General features: G+C 41.3%; 1 protein-coding gene across 3 annotated transcripts in view; it reads right to left on the bottom strand.

Annotated features, from left to right (window-relative positions):
* Nucleotides 1-17,819, bottom strand: part of LOC137944269 (protein SHOOT GRAVITROPISM 6) — a 107,473-nt gene that overhangs the window by 19,536 nt on the left and 70,118 nt on the right. For 2 of the 3 annotated variants that reach the window (XM_068789899.1, XM_068789901.1), the window contains 12 exons: nt 16,696-16,831; nt 13,691-13,772; nt 7,371-7,534; nt 7,194-7,274; nt 6,900-7,024; nt 5,874-6,112; nt 5,559-5,668; nt 5,302-5,424; nt 5,142-5,216; nt 4,921-5,054; nt 4,614-4,686; nt 3,504-3,635 (listed from right to left, as the gene is read on the bottom strand). In XM_068789899.1, the coding sequence (XP_068646000.1) occupies nt 3,504-3,635; nt 4,614-4,686; nt 4,921-5,054; nt 5,142-5,216; nt 5,302-5,424; nt 5,559-5,668; nt 5,874-6,112; nt 6,900-7,024; nt 7,194-7,274; nt 7,371-7,534; nt 13,691-13,772; nt 16,696-16,831 (1,474 nt within the window). The remainder of the gene's footprint in view (nt 1-3,503; nt 3,636-4,613; nt 4,687-4,920; nt 5,055-5,141; nt 5,217-5,301; nt 5,425-5,558; nt 5,669-5,873; nt 6,113-6,899; nt 7,025-7,193; nt 7,275-7,370; nt 7,535-13,690; nt 13,773-16,695; nt 16,832-17,819) is intronic. The other variant, XM_068789900.1, reaches the window with a different exon arrangement.

The following is a 17,819-nucleotide window of genomic DNA, read 5'->3' as shown; positions in this document are numbered from 1 at the left end:
GATTGCACCTGTTGTTTCTCATGCGCATTACAAGTACTTTGTTACTTTTATTGATGACTTTAGTCACTTTACTTGGGTTTACTTCCTACAGGCTAAGGCTGAAGTTTTTTTAGTATTTAAGCGCTTTCTTGCACTTCTTGAGACTCAATTCTCTGCCAGCATCAAGGTCCTTCGCTCTGATTCTGGCGGCGAATACATGCCCAATGAGTTTCAGGACTTTCTTCAAAGCAAATGGATCGTCTCTCAGTGTTCTTGTCCTTCGACAACGCAACAAAACGGTATTACTGAGAGGAAAAATCGTCACCTTCTTGATGTGGTAAGAACTCTTTTACTTGAATCATCTGTTCCTCCTCGTTTTTGGTGTGAAACACTTTCTACTTCGGTTCATTTGATCAATCACTTACCCTCTCCTATGTTACATCATGTTTCTCCCTTTTTTAAGTTGTTTGGCCATTCTCCTTCATATTCTGATCTTCAGACTTTTGGTTGTATTTGTTTTGTGCATCTCCCAGCTCATGAACGACATAAACTTACAACTCAATCTGTTAAGTGTGCCTTTCTTGGTTATACTATACCTCAAAAGGGTTATGTTTGTTATGATTCACATGCTCGTTGTATACATGTCTCTACGAATGTGGTTTTCTTTGAAAATCAATATTTCTTTCCATCTCACGTTGAGCTGCCATCTGCATCTTTCTCTTCTGTTGAGTTTTTATGATTCCCTGACAATTGTAGAAAGGTTCAAACCTGGTTTTGTGTATGGAAGACGTGGTCGACATTAGTCTGGTTCCACTTCCTCTATGCCCCCTCACGATCTTGACCTGGTGCCTGCTCCTACTCCTACTCCTGCTTCCACCACTCTTCGCCGGTCTACTCGCCCTTCTCGGCCCCCTCATTGGTATGGTTTCTCCTCCACTGTCTCTCCTATGACTACTTTATCCTCTATTTCTATTCCCTCTTACTACAAACAGGCCATGGAACATAAGTGTTGGCAAAATGCAATGCAAACAGAACTTCGAGCACTTGAGGAGAATCACACTTGGAATATTGTTCCTTGCCCTCCTACAATCAAGCCTCTTGGGAGTCAATGGATTTTCTTTGTAAAACTTCACTCTGATGGCTCTTTGGATCGGTACAAAGCTCGCCTAGTAGCTCTGAGCAACAAATAGGAATATGGGATTGATTATGTGGATACATTTGCTCTTGTTGCCAAAATGACCACGGTTCGAACCATCTTAGCTATTGTTGCTTCCCAGTCGTGGCAACTACATTAGATGGATGTGAAGAACGCCTTTCTTCACGGTGATCTTCAAGAAGAGATCTACATGAAGCTTCCCTCTGGTATGACTACTTCTCCTCATGATGTCTGTAAGCTACGACGTTCTCTATATGGACTCAAGTAAGCTCCCCGGGCTTGGTTTGAGAAGTTTCACAGTACACTTCTTACCTTCAGGTTTACACAAAGTCAGTATGATTTTTCTCTCCTCTTCCACAAGTTTGCATCGGGTATAGTCCTTCTCTTGGTTTATGTGGATGATGTTATCATTACTGGCAGTGACTGTGGTTTGATTACTAAGGTTCAACAGTTGTTGCATGCCACTTTTCATATGAAAGATCTTGGCCAGCTCACCTATTTCTTAGGACTGGAAGTACATCATCGGGCCAAGAGTATTTTCTTAAAACAACATAAGTGTATCCAAGATATTATTACCTTGGCTGGTTTGGAGGACACTTCTTCTATTGATACTCCTATGGAGATAAATGTCAAATACAGGAAAGATGAAGGGGACCTTCTAGATGACCCTACTCTCTATCGTCGCCTAGTTGGGAGTTTTATCTACTTGACCACTACTCGCCCCGATATCTCCTATGCAGTTCATCAGGTCAGTTAGTTTATGTCCTCTTCTCGGCATCTCCATATTGTTGTAGTTAGACGCATCATCCACTATCTTCAAGGTTCTCCTACTCGTGGGTTATTCTTTCCTACAGGCTCATCCCTTCAACTTGTTGCTTATAGTTATGCTGATTGGGCTGGGTGTCCGGATACACGTCGATCTACTACGGGTTGGTGTATGTTTTTAGGTGACCCTTAATTTCTTGGAGATGTAAGAAACAAGATCGTGTTTCTAAATCCTCTACTAAGGCCGAGTATTGTGCCATGTCTACTGCATGTTCTGAGATTGTATGGCTACGTGGTCTTCTTGTGGTGTTTTAGTTTCCTTAGACTACTTCTACCCCTCTTCATGCTGATAACATTAATACTATTCAGATTGCCATCAAACTTGTTTTCCATGAACACACCAAGAACTTTGAGGATGATTGTCATTCTATCCGAGATACCTTGGAGAGCCGGGTGATATCTCTTCCTTACATTTCTTCGGATCTCCAAGTGGCCGATATCTTCACCAAAGCAATGATTCGACAACAGCATCAATTTTTGGTTGGCAAATTGTTGCTGGTTGACTTATCAACATCCATTTGAGGGGAGATGTTATCGAGTATATATATATATATATATATATATATATATATATATATATATTATATATATATATATAAGGGAAGGGACATTATTGTAAATTTGAGGGTTCTCACTTATGGGTTGGGTTACCCATTCTCGAGCTTTCTCTATCAACTTTACTACCTTTCTGTGTAAGAAGATTTCGAAAAATTATATTGACACACATATGAGTACCTGATCTGATACCATGTGAAATATGTGAAGTTGGGTTCAAGGCCCATCCGAAGATGACAAGCCAACTTAGGAAACCTCTTTCTCAACTAATAAACTCAAGATCTTTGTACCCCTCTTTCCCAACTTAGGGTAGTTCAGCATATTCTCTTGGACCCCTCATAATTCACTTATAATTGCAGATTCGAGGCTTTCCTAGTTTAAGTAGGAAAGATATGAGTATGAAACTCAACTAGAAACTACATAAACAAGTAGAATTTTAGAGTACAAGTTTTGTTTTCCCACATAATAAACTCTAACTTTAAATCCTGTGCTCTTGCTCCACCTGCATCATTAAGTAAATCTTCCAAACACTATTTTCACCAAAGAATAGAAAATTCAATAAAAAAAAAGAATTCCTATTAGAGGAAAAAAGAAAAAAGAAATGACATGAGAATATCAAAGGTATGAATTATCAGGTATTAGTGAAATTTAGGGTCTGTTTGGAACCCCTAGAAAAGAAAAAAAATGAGAATTTGAAATCTCATTTTCATTAACTATTTTTTAGAATAATAACGGTCAGATTCTTAACTTTTTTTTCTTTTCTTTTCCATGGAGTTCCAAACAGACCCTTAAGGAAAAGGTAGCATGCAAGACAAATAACAGTGGCAGTGCAAAAGATTTGGGTTTACTATTTCACAACGACTCTGGAAAAAACCATGGCATATTCTAACATCAAGCTATTGGCAGCCTTATATGTTTAGTGTTTTGAAAATTATCAAAACAGTTATATTCAATTTCATAAATAATATGCAATTAAACTGGAACTCACATAAAAGGCGTCCTGCATAGGCCAGCCACCTCGCAGTCTCGATATATCTTTTGTGACAACATCCCTCCCAGCAGCAGCCAATACTTCATTGAAAACAATCTTTGGAGTAGTATTTTCAGCCAGACAACATATCTTGTGCGAGTTAAATAAAACCAAGAAACCTCCAAAATACTAATTGTCAACAACCAGTACTAAATTTTCAGGAAATTCTTTACATCATTCAAAGATCAACCAACTCAAGAAACTAATTTCCTCAGAAAAGAAGAGAGTCCCACAAACACATCTGTAGCAGTACATTTCTCCTTTTCCCATGTTATATCTGGGCTGGTTCCTCACAAAGTGACAGGCCAAGTTAAATAGCCTCTTCCCAACTAAGAAGCATAAGATCCCTTGAAGCCCAAACATCAGTGATATCACTCCCTATACACAATGATTCCCTCAAAAAGCTTGAGATGTAAGAGCACAAGTACAACTATAGAAAGTTGGACCTTTTTACCCACCAATACTCCCTCTCACGTCCCTCCCTAATCCAAAAACCTGGCTCAAGACATGGAGAATATACAAACAAGGAAACATAGATTCATACACAACACAGAAACCAGCTTGGGTAGGTCCTGATACAAAATTAAAGTTGGGGCTGCTTCCTATCAAAATGACCAACACTTACCTGTAGGATTTTTCAAACCCAAATCAGTTTAGGACTATTTTCCGACATAAAATACCTCTCACTCTCAAATAGTCGGCAAAAGACACGAAATACATGTAGAACTTCATGCCAGTGGATCCTTTAATCCATCACAGCCCATAAAAAAAGGATAAAATAAAAAATAAAAAGAAGATGAAGAAGAATGAATATTGCTGCAAAACGTGGAAAAGGATCTTCTTCCATGAGTAACATAATTAAATGTATATCACTTAGTTTACAACATTATGCCCAACAAAAAACAAATTTGGTGCCAAAACCACTAGCACCAACTCTATCTTTGTTTTTTTCTTTCCTTGTACCGTGGTACTCCAACATTGAAATCCCAACAATTAAAGACCATCATCACTATATTCACGAAGAAGTCCACTGAATACTTAATTTGAAGAGAAAATGGATGAGGATACTGCAACAAGAACTTCTTGGCGGAGATATTTATCTGTACCTAATACTGAGGCAGAAAGCAAAGAGTGGGTCGTCCTGAAGTCCCAAACATCCAAAAAAACATAAAATCATACTCCATGTCAGTCAAATTTGTGTGCATGTGTATATAAAGAGAGAGAGAGAGAGAGAGACTGGTGTCATGAATTCCTTTGTGGATAGGCAGCAGATGGCAGCAAGTAAATATGAAAATGCCCCTCCTTTATAGCATCAGTCTCTCTCTCTCTCTCTCTCTCTCTCTCTCTCAAAATACAAGGACAGAAGGGAGACAACCTTGACACTTCAGAGTCATTCAACTCATTGCCTCTTCTTGTAATGAAATCAACCACAGCCTGAACAACACCCTCTGCCGACTGCTTAATTTTATCACATATGGCAGAAGTGCATCCAAACAAGGTAACTACTAGCTGTCCCAAATACAACGTATGAGCTAAAAGACAGATAAATAACTGCTAGATCCACTGGAAAAACAGGAATGTATATGAACTTGTCACCTCTTCTTTTGTCAGTAAAATACAAACAGAAGAAACAACCCTATTAAAGACCTCCGACTGATCAATAGAAGCATCCTGAAAAATTAAAAATCATTCAATAAATGGCATCCACTAAAACCCAAAATATGGAAAGAGAGGTCAGAGTTTTAAATATGCTCACACTTCTCAAGATTGCAATGACATCTTCAAGGGAACTCAAGGCACTATACAATGTTTCCACATCTACACTAAAAGCAGATGGTCTTGGAAGAGATAGTGAAATGCTGAAGAATAGATCAAGGATCTGGAAGAGTTCATAAAATCCAGATTGACATCTTCAATTTGCTTGATAAGTTATACTAGTCCAATGAGTACAATAGTAAGGTTATATGTTACAATTTAAAGTTTCCCAGATGGAAGCAGATAATACAAACACACCTGAGCTGAAACTTTTCTAATTTCAGAACCAGTATCAGCACAACGTGGGAGATAGATTATGACCCTTTCTCCAAGGTTTAAAGACTCTCGAGTTGGCAATACAAATGCAGCTGCAAGTGATCAAGAAAATATTCTGAATATCATTCACACGAACACACCCAAGATACCTCAACATCCAGAAGACTAGAACCCAAGACCTCAAATTATGAAATCCACCAACATCGGCACTGAGCCAAAGTTTCAATTTATGGGATAGAACATTAAACTCAACAGTAATACAAAGATGCTCATTAACAAATAGAAAACCATAATTACCAGGTAGATTTGAAAGATTTCTCTGCAGGGCCCGATCAACCTTCCTGTTGTGCATGCAACTAGTATGGCAACCACGGCCACAGTTACCACCAGAACAGAGTGTGCGGAATTTTAGAAGCAGCTCATACACAGCAAGACAACCTCTTCTTCTCTGATGTTCCACTGGTGATGTAACATATAGATCAATTTTCCTCAGAATGTGTAACAGCTGCTCGACCCGACTTCTACCATCCTCCCCACTGATTATACATGTTTTTATTGAAAATAAATAATGGTTCAGGAGAACTAGACAAGATGTCAAATAATAAAACTTATACAATTCAAAATAATTGACAGTCCATTCCATGCAGTAACTAGCAACAATAAGTTGTCTCAAATTCAAAGCATTACAAATAAACACATACAAAAAACTAATATTTCTTTAGTTTCAAATTTCATAGATAAAAATTGTATTAAAGTTGGGTACAGGTCTATTCCAAAATGACTATTTAAAGTTAGGCGTGTTTATTTTCCCAAAAAATGACCACAAGATCTTTCCTAATAGCTGTTTGTGTGAGATTATTCCCACAAAACTCCCCCCACATCCAAGCCAACACACAGATAACAGAACTAAGATGTGAACAACACAAAAAGGATACAAACTAAATAGGACATGAAATAATCCCTATGGAACAAATGTCCTACACTTTTTTTCCTTTTTTGAGAAAGAGATGAATTCATTAAACCAGATTAGGCAGGCCTCCCCCTTACAAGAGGAGCATGGAGGGAGGCCCCCTGCTTAGCACTACCGTCTGCAATAGAATTTGTAGCTCGGGGAACATAGGACCCTACACTTATACCACAATAAAGTTCCAGGTCTATCCCAAAATGACTAATCAAAGTTACTAAGCCTTTTACCGACTAATAACTGCAGGATTTTTCCAGATAGTAATCTGTGTGGCATTATTCCGACTCACATACTGCTTCTTTCAGAAAGGACCAAACAAAGTTCAGAAATCTGTCAGAAAACCGTCTAAAAATTTTTACCAAGAGCAATGTGATGATAGTAACCTTGTAAGAAGGATCGCACAAAGCAACGTTATTAAGTTCTCGATAAGAGAATCAACAACTGACGATGGATCGTTAGGCAATGCAAATAAGCCTAAAGTAGCCTGCAAAAAAAGTATAGTGTTCACAAGCTGTAAAACTAAAACAAGAGACTCTAAGAAATTCTCAACACTATAATTACTAATAATAGCAGCAGCAACAGCAGCAGCAGCAGTATAATTGGTCGTAGTAATAGTAATAAATAATGGTAATAATAACAACAGCAGATGTTACCTTCATAACATGATTCCTCGTGTCAATAGTCAGTTTTGGTTCTATAGAAACCAAAGTCGTGCATGCACTGAGTGCAATAGTCTGCATATACAAGCATGAAATGAAAATATTTTGGTTGAGCAGCAGAAAAAGAACCTTGTGAACATTTACAAGTGAATATCCTGCTAAGAGACTAACTTGGGTATGAAGAAGCTCGAGATCAGACTCAGCAACATTTTCATCATCATGCTCATCATCATTATCATCTCTTCCCATCAAAGTTAGTATGTAGTCCAGTAACACATCCCTCTTTTTTAGTGGAAATGATATACCATTTTCAGAAGCATTAATGACGGCTCGGCCTGCAACAAAAGAAGAAACATGATACTGGCAAATTGAAGAATTCTACAGGAAAAAGGATGAGAGGTTGACCCCTTTGCATTAAAAGGAAGTAAGAGTGGTGACTTCTAACCCTGCTCAATGAGTTACTAAAATGTTGAATAAGAGCAATATTCAGTGTTAACATCATTCTTGCCACTTATTGCAGTGTGGTGACTCTTCATTGGTCGTTCTTCAGGGAAAAATACTACCATGGTCGTTCTGAGCTACGACAAAGTTTATTACCTTTTTTTTAAATGATGCTGAATTTTTTTTTTTATAAAGATGTATTTATATATAAACAATAAAATTTACAAAAGAAGAGGGAGCAGCTCCCTCACAACCAGTAAATGATGTTGAATTTTATTAAATCAAAAGATCAAACAAGCAAGATTACAATGAGGGGGGGGGGGAGCCTTCCCGAACAATGAGAGATTGCTGGGAGGTTACAAATTTAGCCAATTTATCAACCAAGGAATTGGCTGATCTAGAAATGAGATTCCAATTACAATCAATTGAGGACACAATGTTAGCAATACAATCAGTGATAGGCCAATAGCGCCAAGGGGGGAGCTTTCTTTTGAGCACCCACTGATGACAACTTTGGAGTCTCCTTCAATAAACAGCTTATCTTGAAGACGGTCCTTGAAGATTTGAAAGCCAAAAAGAAGAGCACTCACTTTAGCAATGTTTGAGTTGGTGATGCCCACCGACCCAACATAGAAGAGAATAGAAACTCCACAGCTATCTATAAAAACACCACCAGCTCCTGCCGGCCCAGGACAGTCTAAAGCACTGCCATCAAAATTGAGTTTGATGCAATCGCTTGGGGGAGGATCCCAGGTAGCCATAACCGGAGTCCTGCGAGGGCCCGCCATATGAGCGATCAAGCTCCAATTTCCTCGAAGGGAAACACCCGATAGAGAGGCAAATTCTTTCTGGTATGCAACCAGCTGGAGATAAGGCCCATTGCATAAGAAGTCGTATTATCCGGTGTACTGGCTTTTGAGTTGAATCTCCGGTTGTTTCGCTCAAGTCATAAACACCATGGGTCATGCGCAAGGCATGCCAAGAAAATTAACTTGCCCAATCTAGGAAGGCAAATCCCCATAACCATCCGACAGGTGCCGAAGAGGTCCTGGTGAAGCCCCATTTGGAGGCCGACCTTCTAAAAGATCTTCATCCAAACTTGCCAAGAAAACCCACATTGTAGAAGAACATGTTGGATTGTCTCGTCACACACCACAAAGAGGACAAGTACGATCAGGAGCAGTGAAGCCTCTTTTGTGGAGGTTGTCGGAGGTAAGGATCTCGTCTCTGGTGGCTGTCCACATGAAAATTTGGATCTTACTAGGCATTGAAAGCTTCCATGCCAGGTTTGCCTTATGCTCATACAAGCTATAGTCGTATTCTCTAATATGAGAATAGGCATAACCTACTGTGAATTGACCATTGATATTGGGCTTCCATGTCAGTTTATCAACTGCATGTTCATAGATAGTAATGCTGCCGAGTCTGGAAAGGAGAGAAAAAATATGCAACTTCCTCATTTAGTCCCCGGCGAAATCAAAGTCTCCACAAATGTTCACTCCAAGAGTTTGCCACGGAGCAAGAGAGGTCTCTAGCCACCCTAGAGAGCCCCCCAAAGTCTTCTAAGAAGGAGTGGGGGCCACACCATTCATCCGACCAAAAGAAAAGGATCCTCCCATTTCCGGTGTAAAAAGAAGTCGCATCTCTGAATAATGGGAGAAGCTTTTGAACTGATTTCCATATCGGGGATAAAAGATGAGTGATGCCACCCTCTCTCCACCAAGCACCCGAAAACTGAAGGTAGAACATGACCATATCCCTTTTGTTTTTTTGCATAGGTTGTTGTGTTTGACGTTAAAGTTCCAAATCCACTTGAGCATAAGGGCTTTGTTGATCTCCTTCGTAGGCCGGATGCCTAACCCACCCCTATTGTGAAGCATGCATATTTCCTTCCAGCTCACCAGATGGTATCTGAAAGTGTTTTCTGATCCTCTCCAGAGAAAGCGCTGACGGATGGCGTCAATCTTGGAGCAAACTGAGGCCGGACAATGCATGAATGATAGAAGATAGTTTGGCATCCCTACCAAGCAAGACTTGAGGAGAGTGAGTTGCCCCGTTGTAGATAAAAGCTTACCCCTCCAAGTGGCTAATCTCTTCTCAAATTTCTCAATAAGAGAGGACCAAAGCGTCGCCGAAGGCCGATAATCAAAAGGTGGGAGCTCCAGATATGTAGTTGGCAAGTTTTCTAAGGCGCACCCCAGGTACTCTGCCATGCCCCGAAGCACAGATGAGTCTATGTGATAGCCTAGGAGAGTGGTTTCTTCCAATTAATGCTTTGTCTAGAAGTCAATTCAAATAAGCCCAAACCAACACGCAACTCCTTAATTTGATCCATGGTACCAACCCCAAAACAAATGGTGTCATCTACAAACTGAAGGTTCGGTATATCAAAGGCTGCACAGTCCATCATGGGGAGAAGCCATCCCGAGTTCTTGGCCGAATAAATTTAGGAAAGATATTCTGCCACCACGTTGAAAAGCAAGGGGGATAAGGGGTCTCCCTGTTTGATTCCCCTAGATCCCTTAAAATACCTGCAAACAATTCCGTTGAGAAGTACGGAGTAGTTCATAGAGGAGATGCAGCTTTGGATCCAGAAGTGCCACTTCTCCCTTGTTAAATTGTGGAGCCTAATCAACGCCCTAAATTGAGTCGGTACGCGGTCTTCACCGTGGGAGTCCCGCCCCCCTCCTGAGGTTGTAGATCCCTCGCCCAGTCCACGATATATTAATTGTCATTGCATTAAGGGTAGTTCGGAAATTTTACTTTTGTATCGTGGTTGCCCTAGTTTCCTTTTTATATATGGGGCACCGCTATTAGGGTTTTATCATCCAAGGAGCATTAGTTGCGGCCAAGAGAGGTTAGAGAAAAACAACACCTATAAGTGTGCGCAATCTCTCTTGTAAACTATTTCATCTTCATAGTGGATTACTGTAGGGGTGGAAGACAAGACGTAGTCTCACCTTGAGGCGAACCTGTATAAATCTTGTTTGTTCTTGTGCTTGTTTTTCCTTTCTTCTGCGATCATTACTATTGCTCTCATTAGTCTAGAATTATGGCGTCTAATTCCTAACATTCCCAAATCCCATATTCTCTAGGAGAGTGTCCAGAAGCTTCCAATTAACTCTATCAAAGGCTTTTTCGAAGTCAAGCTTGAGGATGAATCTAGGGAACTTTAAAACCTTGAAGTTGCGGATGAGCTCGTGACACGCCATGGCTGAATCTAATGTGTTCCTTCCCTTAATAAAAGCACTCTGGCCATAATGAATAGAAATAGGGAGAACCGCCTGGAAACGATTAGCAAGGAAGCGTGCTATCACCTTGTAGGTACTGGTGGTGAGACTGATCGGCCGGAAGTCTTATGGGAGTTTTGCCCCTTCTTTTTTAGGGATGAGGGCAGTAAAGGAAGCTCTGATACTCTTGTATCTAATGTGATGCTAATAGAAGGAATGAACCATGCAGGCCATGTCGTCACTAATGAGGGGCCAGCAGCGACGGTAAAATTCACAGTTAAATCAGTCGGGCACGGAGCACGATCCAGAGGGAGACTTAGGGCTGCTTTTTCAATTTCCCGATTGGAGAAGGGGAGCTCAATGAAACTGGCTATTGTTGATGGAATAGCCTGGATATGGACCCTTTGGAAGAAAGGGTAGACTAGCTGGCGATCAGAATATAGATCTGCAAAAAAATTCACTAATGAGTTTGAAATAAGGGATCGATCCGAAGTGGCCTCACCATTGACACTAAGCGTGGTGATGCGATTGGCTCTTCTCTGAGCAAAAGCGATTGCAATGAAGAACTTAGTATTTGCATCCCGTTCTGAGAGCCACTTGAATCGAGCACGCTGCTTCCAGTGCACGAGCTCACTATGAGCTAAGGATTGCAGTTGCCCTTGGACGGCATATCTCTAGGTTGCTTTTGAGGAAGAGAGGCCTCTAGACTCCTCCTTTGAGTCTAAAGAGGCAATCTGAGCAAGGGTGGAGGCACTCTCTGCCGAGGATGAGGCCTTTCTCATAGAGGCCCAGGAGCGTAGCATCGACTTCAACAACTTGACCTTTATCGAGAAGGACCATCCGTTCGGACCAGCAACGACCATCCTCTGCCAAAAGGACTGGATAGAGGTGTCCGCCATCCAAGCAAGGGGGGGGGGGGGGGGGGGGGGAGGGGGGAGGGGCAGCTGCAGAAGTGGGTATCAACCATGATCGGTCAATGATTTGATACAACTCAATTGAGAACTTTGCCGGTGACATTGCTATATAGCTGGAGCCAGTCATTATTGGCTAAGAACCGGTCAAGCTTGGGAAGGACCGAGGGCTATCTACCACTGGACCAAGTGAAGGTCTTCCCAAATAGGACTATCTCGTCCAAGTCTTAGCAACCAATAGAGTCTGCAAAAAGCCTCATGGAGGTTGTGATTCTCCGAGAAGGTGGGGATTTCACATGGCAGAAATGGGTAACGTTGAAGTCGCTCACTAGCATCAGAGTAATAGGCCATTTCTGACAAGTCATCAAGAGGCCATCCCAGAAGAGATGTAACTCATTGTGTCTGGTTGGTCGGTAGACACCCACTAGGCACCAAAAGTTTCCCAAACCTTTGTCTCTCAGCTTGATTCCGAGGGAGTAGGTGCCACAACAACGATCTAGCACCTCGATAGTAATGGTGTCCCACACAAGTAGGATGCCACCAGTCGATCCCACCACATCCACTGAGGCCCATACGGGCTCCTTGAGAAAGCTTCAATCTGATAGCAAAGGAAATGTGGATCACATGGCCGGAGCTCCGGACAACTCTCTCCACTGTAACTCTGCTTTTTCCGTAACTGAATCGGACAGGGTGGTTTCTCTTCTTACGCCAGAAGATTGCCGTCCAACTGGCGTCAAAATCTTTCATTGGAGGCTTTGGAGGCTCATCGGAAGGAAAAGCTAAGAGATCCGATCGTCTGGGGGGATTTCTTCTGCGTTTGGAGGAAGGATCTGTTTCGAATCTATTTGGCGAGGCGTCGTCGTACAGTCAGTCAACGTCGGAGGAGATGACTGCAGTCTTGCCAGAGGTCCGATGTTGTGGGTTCTGGTTGTCGTCCGTGGGGATGGTGACCCGCGAAGGTTCGCTCACTCTCGGGTTCTCACCTACGCGTACGGACATGCAAAGTCTCTTTTCGAATTTGGACCAATTTTTTTTACAAAGTTTATAACTTTTTTTTTTTTTGAAAAAGGTGTATATATTAACAGAGAAAATTACAAAGGGGAAAGGAGCAAATCCCTAACAACAAGAGATTGAAGGTTTGTTCCGTCTTGGCAAACACATCTACTGCCGAATTAGCAGATCTCGGAATGTGAGACCAAATACAAGTTTATAACCTTAATAGATCTCTTTTAGTCTTATGCTCACATATTCTGAGAACTAACTGCATGGCAGATTCTTTTGCTTGTACAAGAAACTTGTGGAAGACTCTTTTCCTCTTGACATTAATGGTGATTGTATTTAGTCTTAAGAATTTTTTGTTTCCTTTGTAACTGGAAGCTTTGTTGGCTCTTTTTCTTGCTGTTTTCTAAAAAAATTCTACTTCATATTTTTCTTCTCTTTTTAGAGATATTCTCATCATTTTCCAAAATGGCCTAAATACAGGCATCTTTCCTTTGATATCGCAAAATTTTCCTTCACAGGATCAAAGTAAACATAAAAAATACAGACTTCTTTTGCACACAATTAAACAGTATGGATAACTTAACTACCAATGATGAGTTTTAAACAAAATGGGAGAAATTTATTAAGAGAAATAATATATGAAAACCACTAATGAGCTTACTATATAGAAGAGATGCTGGCATCCCCAGACTCCAGGAGAAGAGTACTGTATGCTAACCACAGGCAGCTATATTCTTTATCTTTCTTCTTGTTTTCCGTTTTATTTTTATTCATTACTTTCTAATATTTCTCTAATAGTAGTTTGTTGAACATATAAATAATAAGTAAATGTTCCTCTTTGTATTATGCAGGAGGTTGCACAAAGTTGAGTGAACAAAATTTAAAAGTTTAAGGTAATCAGGCCCACCTAGTAGATCAATTGCAGTAATAACAGCTTGCTTTGCAGTAGGACGTTCAACATGAAGAAGTCGAGAGAGCATATTAGTCCCCTGTATAAGTACTTCACAAATGATCAGCATGTCCAGAATGCATCATTTAACCAGGTTAAAAAGATCATTATCTTGACCAAATAACTTAACAGTACCAAATCGGATATATAAAAATTTGAAAAAGACTAGAAAGGTAACATTAAATAAGGTGTGCCTTCAACAACAACTAAATTACTGAATATAATAGACAGTCTTAACATCACCTTATTATCTATTAACGTTTATGTTAGAGCATCATGAGATGGAGGTAGGGAAACCACCCACCAGAAGCTTGTGCAGGAAAAGATGTAACTGTATTAAAATGAAGAGAACTGGGGCAGAAAAAAGGAGAAAACAAGAGAAAGTATCAAATAAAGAACTTATCCCTTCTTATTTATAAGATCTCTTAATAAAATAAAGAATATTATGGGATTCTTACAGGTTGGGATAAAAGGGTCTTGGAAATCTTGGATGCATTTAGTAGAAGGTATATTAACCCCCAATAATTTAGAAGTAGAGTTGACAGTAAACTCGCTGTCATTTTCCAATGCCTGCCTGCAGTCCAGTATCAGGAAGTGATAGGAGATTTCTGGGAAGAATTGAATGGGCATTGTGTAAAGTGGAATGAGCAACCTCATCTTTACCATACTGAGAGAGAAAGAGAGAGAAAGAGAGAGAGAGAGAGAGAGAGAGAAAGAGAGAGAGAGAGAGAAGAAAACAACACCCAAGGTAGACCTCTTATTTAGATGAATTAATTTAAGCCACAAGTAAACAATTGTACAGCGGTTTAAATACAACAACTTTAACAGACAAAAATGAGGGTAAATAAGAGATGAAATACAACAGATTACGACCATTAAACTTTAAAGACATCCAAATGAAGCAGCGAATAGTCAAGAAATCAACGGTTTCCTTGTTCAAACACAAAAGAGAACAAAGAGAGAGCCAAGAGCCAAGACAGCTGCTGGAATATTGTAACACTCCCCTCAAGCTGGAGTATGTAAGTCAAGAAAACCTAGCTTGTTACAAAAACTTTCAAACTCTTTTCTGTCCAAAGATCTAGAGAAAGTGTCACCAGTCTGATCAGCTGATCTAACATACAGTGTAACCACTGCTCCACTCATAACCACATCACAATGAAGTGTCAATCAACCTCTACATGTTTTGTACGTTCATTTGTTCCTTGCCCCACCTCTGTTTGTCGGCCCATTGACATGATCAAAAGGCGTTTCTTATGGCAAGGAATTAGCAATGACTTTCATTATCATCTGTTCAATTGGAATGGCATTTGTATGCCAAAGACTATTGGTGATCTGGGAATTAGACGCACTAAGGATAAGGGAGCTGCTTTCCTTCTCGAGTGGTTTTGGAAGTTCAACTCCAACTTTGTAGCTTTTTGAAGCCGATGGTGGTTTCTAAGCTCTGCCTTCTCGGGCGAACTGGTTTCTTGATGGCAGCAAGTGCAACCTCTCCCCTCTCTGGAGAGCATTTCCTTATATGTTCCATGTCTTCAGGTCGGCCATCAGGTTTTTTGTTGGAAACGGATCCAGCCTCAACTTTTGGACTCACTAGTGGGCAGGAGCTAGGCCTATTGCTTTCACCCTCCCTCCCTTCACTCCTCCAGCTTAATACTTGCTGCAACCTCTCTGTGGCTGATGCCTAGGTTAATGGTACTTGGGATCTCCACCTTCGTCGGAATCTCTATGATGACGAGGTCATTGTCATCTGTAGCCTGATCGATGATCTTGGCATCATCACCCTCCAACCTCATGTGTTTGATTGGATAATTTGGATCCCCAATGATCGTGGTCGTTTTTCTGTCTCCTCAGCCTATCGCCAACTCATGGGTAGGGCCAGATCCCCTTCGCCTCACTCGGCTACCTCTGGCTGGCGCCACATGGCTCCTTCCCAGTCACAATTCTTTTTTGGGAGCGCTTGTCGTAACAAGATCCTCACTACTGACAATCTTTTTCATCGTGGAAACTCATCACTGGATCCTCTCTGCCCCTTTTGTGGAAAGGAGTAGGAATCTATTTGTCACTTGCTCCTACACTGCTCCTTTGCTTGACATGTTTCGTCTTCGCTTCTCTGCAGCTTGGGCCTCCATATCTGTATTCCCCAGGATTTGAGTTCGTGTCTCCTCTCCTCTAGGACCCGCCTACCCAGGTAGGGCAAGCTCCTTTTATCTGCATGTATAGCCCACATTCCTTGGTGTCAGAAATGCTAAGAGATTTGACCACACTTTTCGCACGGTTACTGAGGCTTTCTGTACTGCCACGGGTCACATCTCTACTTGGATGCACTCTAGAAAGGAGTTTCAGCACCTCTCCTGTGCCCCCTTTCGTGTCAATTGGAACGTGATTGCTCAAATGGCTACCCCCTCCCCATCACCTCAGATGATGGTTTGGGTTGCCCCCCTGGCTGGTCACTTCAAGCTCAACATTGATGGGTGCGCCCTCGGATGTCCTGGTTTAGCGGGCTTTGGTGGAGTGATCTTTGATGCTAGTGGCACTGTGATTATTACCTACTCCCCCCCTCCCCAATTAATCTTGCTTGGACTCCTTCTTCGGGGTACTCCTAAGCTACATTTTGATGGGAGTGCCCGCCGTTGTCCCGGGATTGCTAGATATGGGGGTGTCATCCGCAATGTCGATGGCCATGTCACTCAAAAAAGAAAAAAACTTGAGGGGAGCAACACTTACCCAATTGACCCTGGATGATTGATCGTGGTCTTTGGTTTTCTTCTGTTTTTTCTGGTTTGAAGCTTTGTTCTTTCTTTGCCCTATGAAGGCTTTCTTAGTATTAGATGGCCTTGCTTTGTTAAATTTTCTTTTTTAATTCCCATTTTCTCTCTTAATGAATTTTCAAGATTCTCAAGAAAAGAAAAAGCAAAACAATTAGACTAGAAAAAAAAATATAGAAACAAGAGTGACACATTTCATACCACCAAAGCATCAATTCTGGCTTCTATAACCGTAGATGGAGCATATCTTGCAGCATACCCATACATTAAAGCTAAGGCGGCATGCACATCATCAGCATCATCCAACTTAATTCCCCCATAAAAGAAGGACAGAAATCTGGAAAAGATGATATTAAAGGTTAGCAGAAATTGTGAGATAAAGCAGAATGAAGGAGAACTATGATGGTGATGGTGGCAGTATGATGATGTAAATAGTCATATAGAAAAAGCGAACAGATAGACTGAAGAGAAGGAAGTAAACATAGATCATAAACTAAAAGACTACTGATTCATATAATCCAACTCTACAGACACAAAGGTGAAACAGGTAGAGATGAATGAGCTTCCATAATTGGCATTAATAACCATTCAAAAACATTTATGATTAATAGATAAGAATAATTTTTTGAGTGTGAATGACGTGAGTGGGCAATTTTGGGCGATTTTTCGCTTAACGTGCGCCGTTAATAATCATAACGTGCGCCGTTAGCGATCGTATCGTGCGCCATATATTTTGAAACTGCTAACGTGCGCCAAAACCCTCAAATGAGAGAGAGAGCTCTCCCGACGGTCACCGTCCCTATGGCCGGCGATCGGACCACCCCCGACGACCACCGCTACTTAGGCAAGGCTACGGCGAGCCTTGCTGATGACGACAGAGGGCTCGGCGATGCTGCGACGAGAAGAAATGGAGGAAATGTCTCTCCACGGCAAGGAAGAAAAACTCACAGGCAGTCGGATCCGTCCAGCCACCGCTCCGACGACCTTTTTGAGGCTCTGACGGAAGAATACGAAGCTCGCTAGACGACGGTCTCTTGCCGGAAGAAGAAAATTAGTATTTTCCACTTCAGCTATGGAAAATGCAGAACTACCATCGAGAGAGTCGCCGAAAATCAGGTCCGGTGATCCGTATCTCCTCAGCCGACGGATCAAAACTTTCATTCATATGTGTCCCAGTAGAAGCGATCCACAACTTCAAGCTTCAATTCCAGAGAGCTACCTCGGAAATTGAGAAATCACGTGAGCTCTGGTCACAGGACTCGATGTTCCTCTTCTCGGAGACTACCTTCCATGGTCACTGAAAATGTCGGACCACCCACAAAAGA

This window comes from Aristolochia californica, unplaced genomic scaffold, assembly GCF_029961685.1.
Source record: "Aristolochia californica isolate CCGP_79_NKW_82.1479 unplaced genomic scaffold, dmAriCali1.0.hap1 SCAF_11, whole genome shotgun sequence".
NCBI classification, from domain to species: domain Eukaryota; kingdom Viridiplantae; phylum Streptophyta; class Magnoliopsida; order Piperales; family Aristolochiaceae; genus Aristolochia; species Aristolochia californica.
Note: the sequence above shows the minus strand (reverse complement) of the source record. Positions and strands in the feature narration are given on the sequence as shown.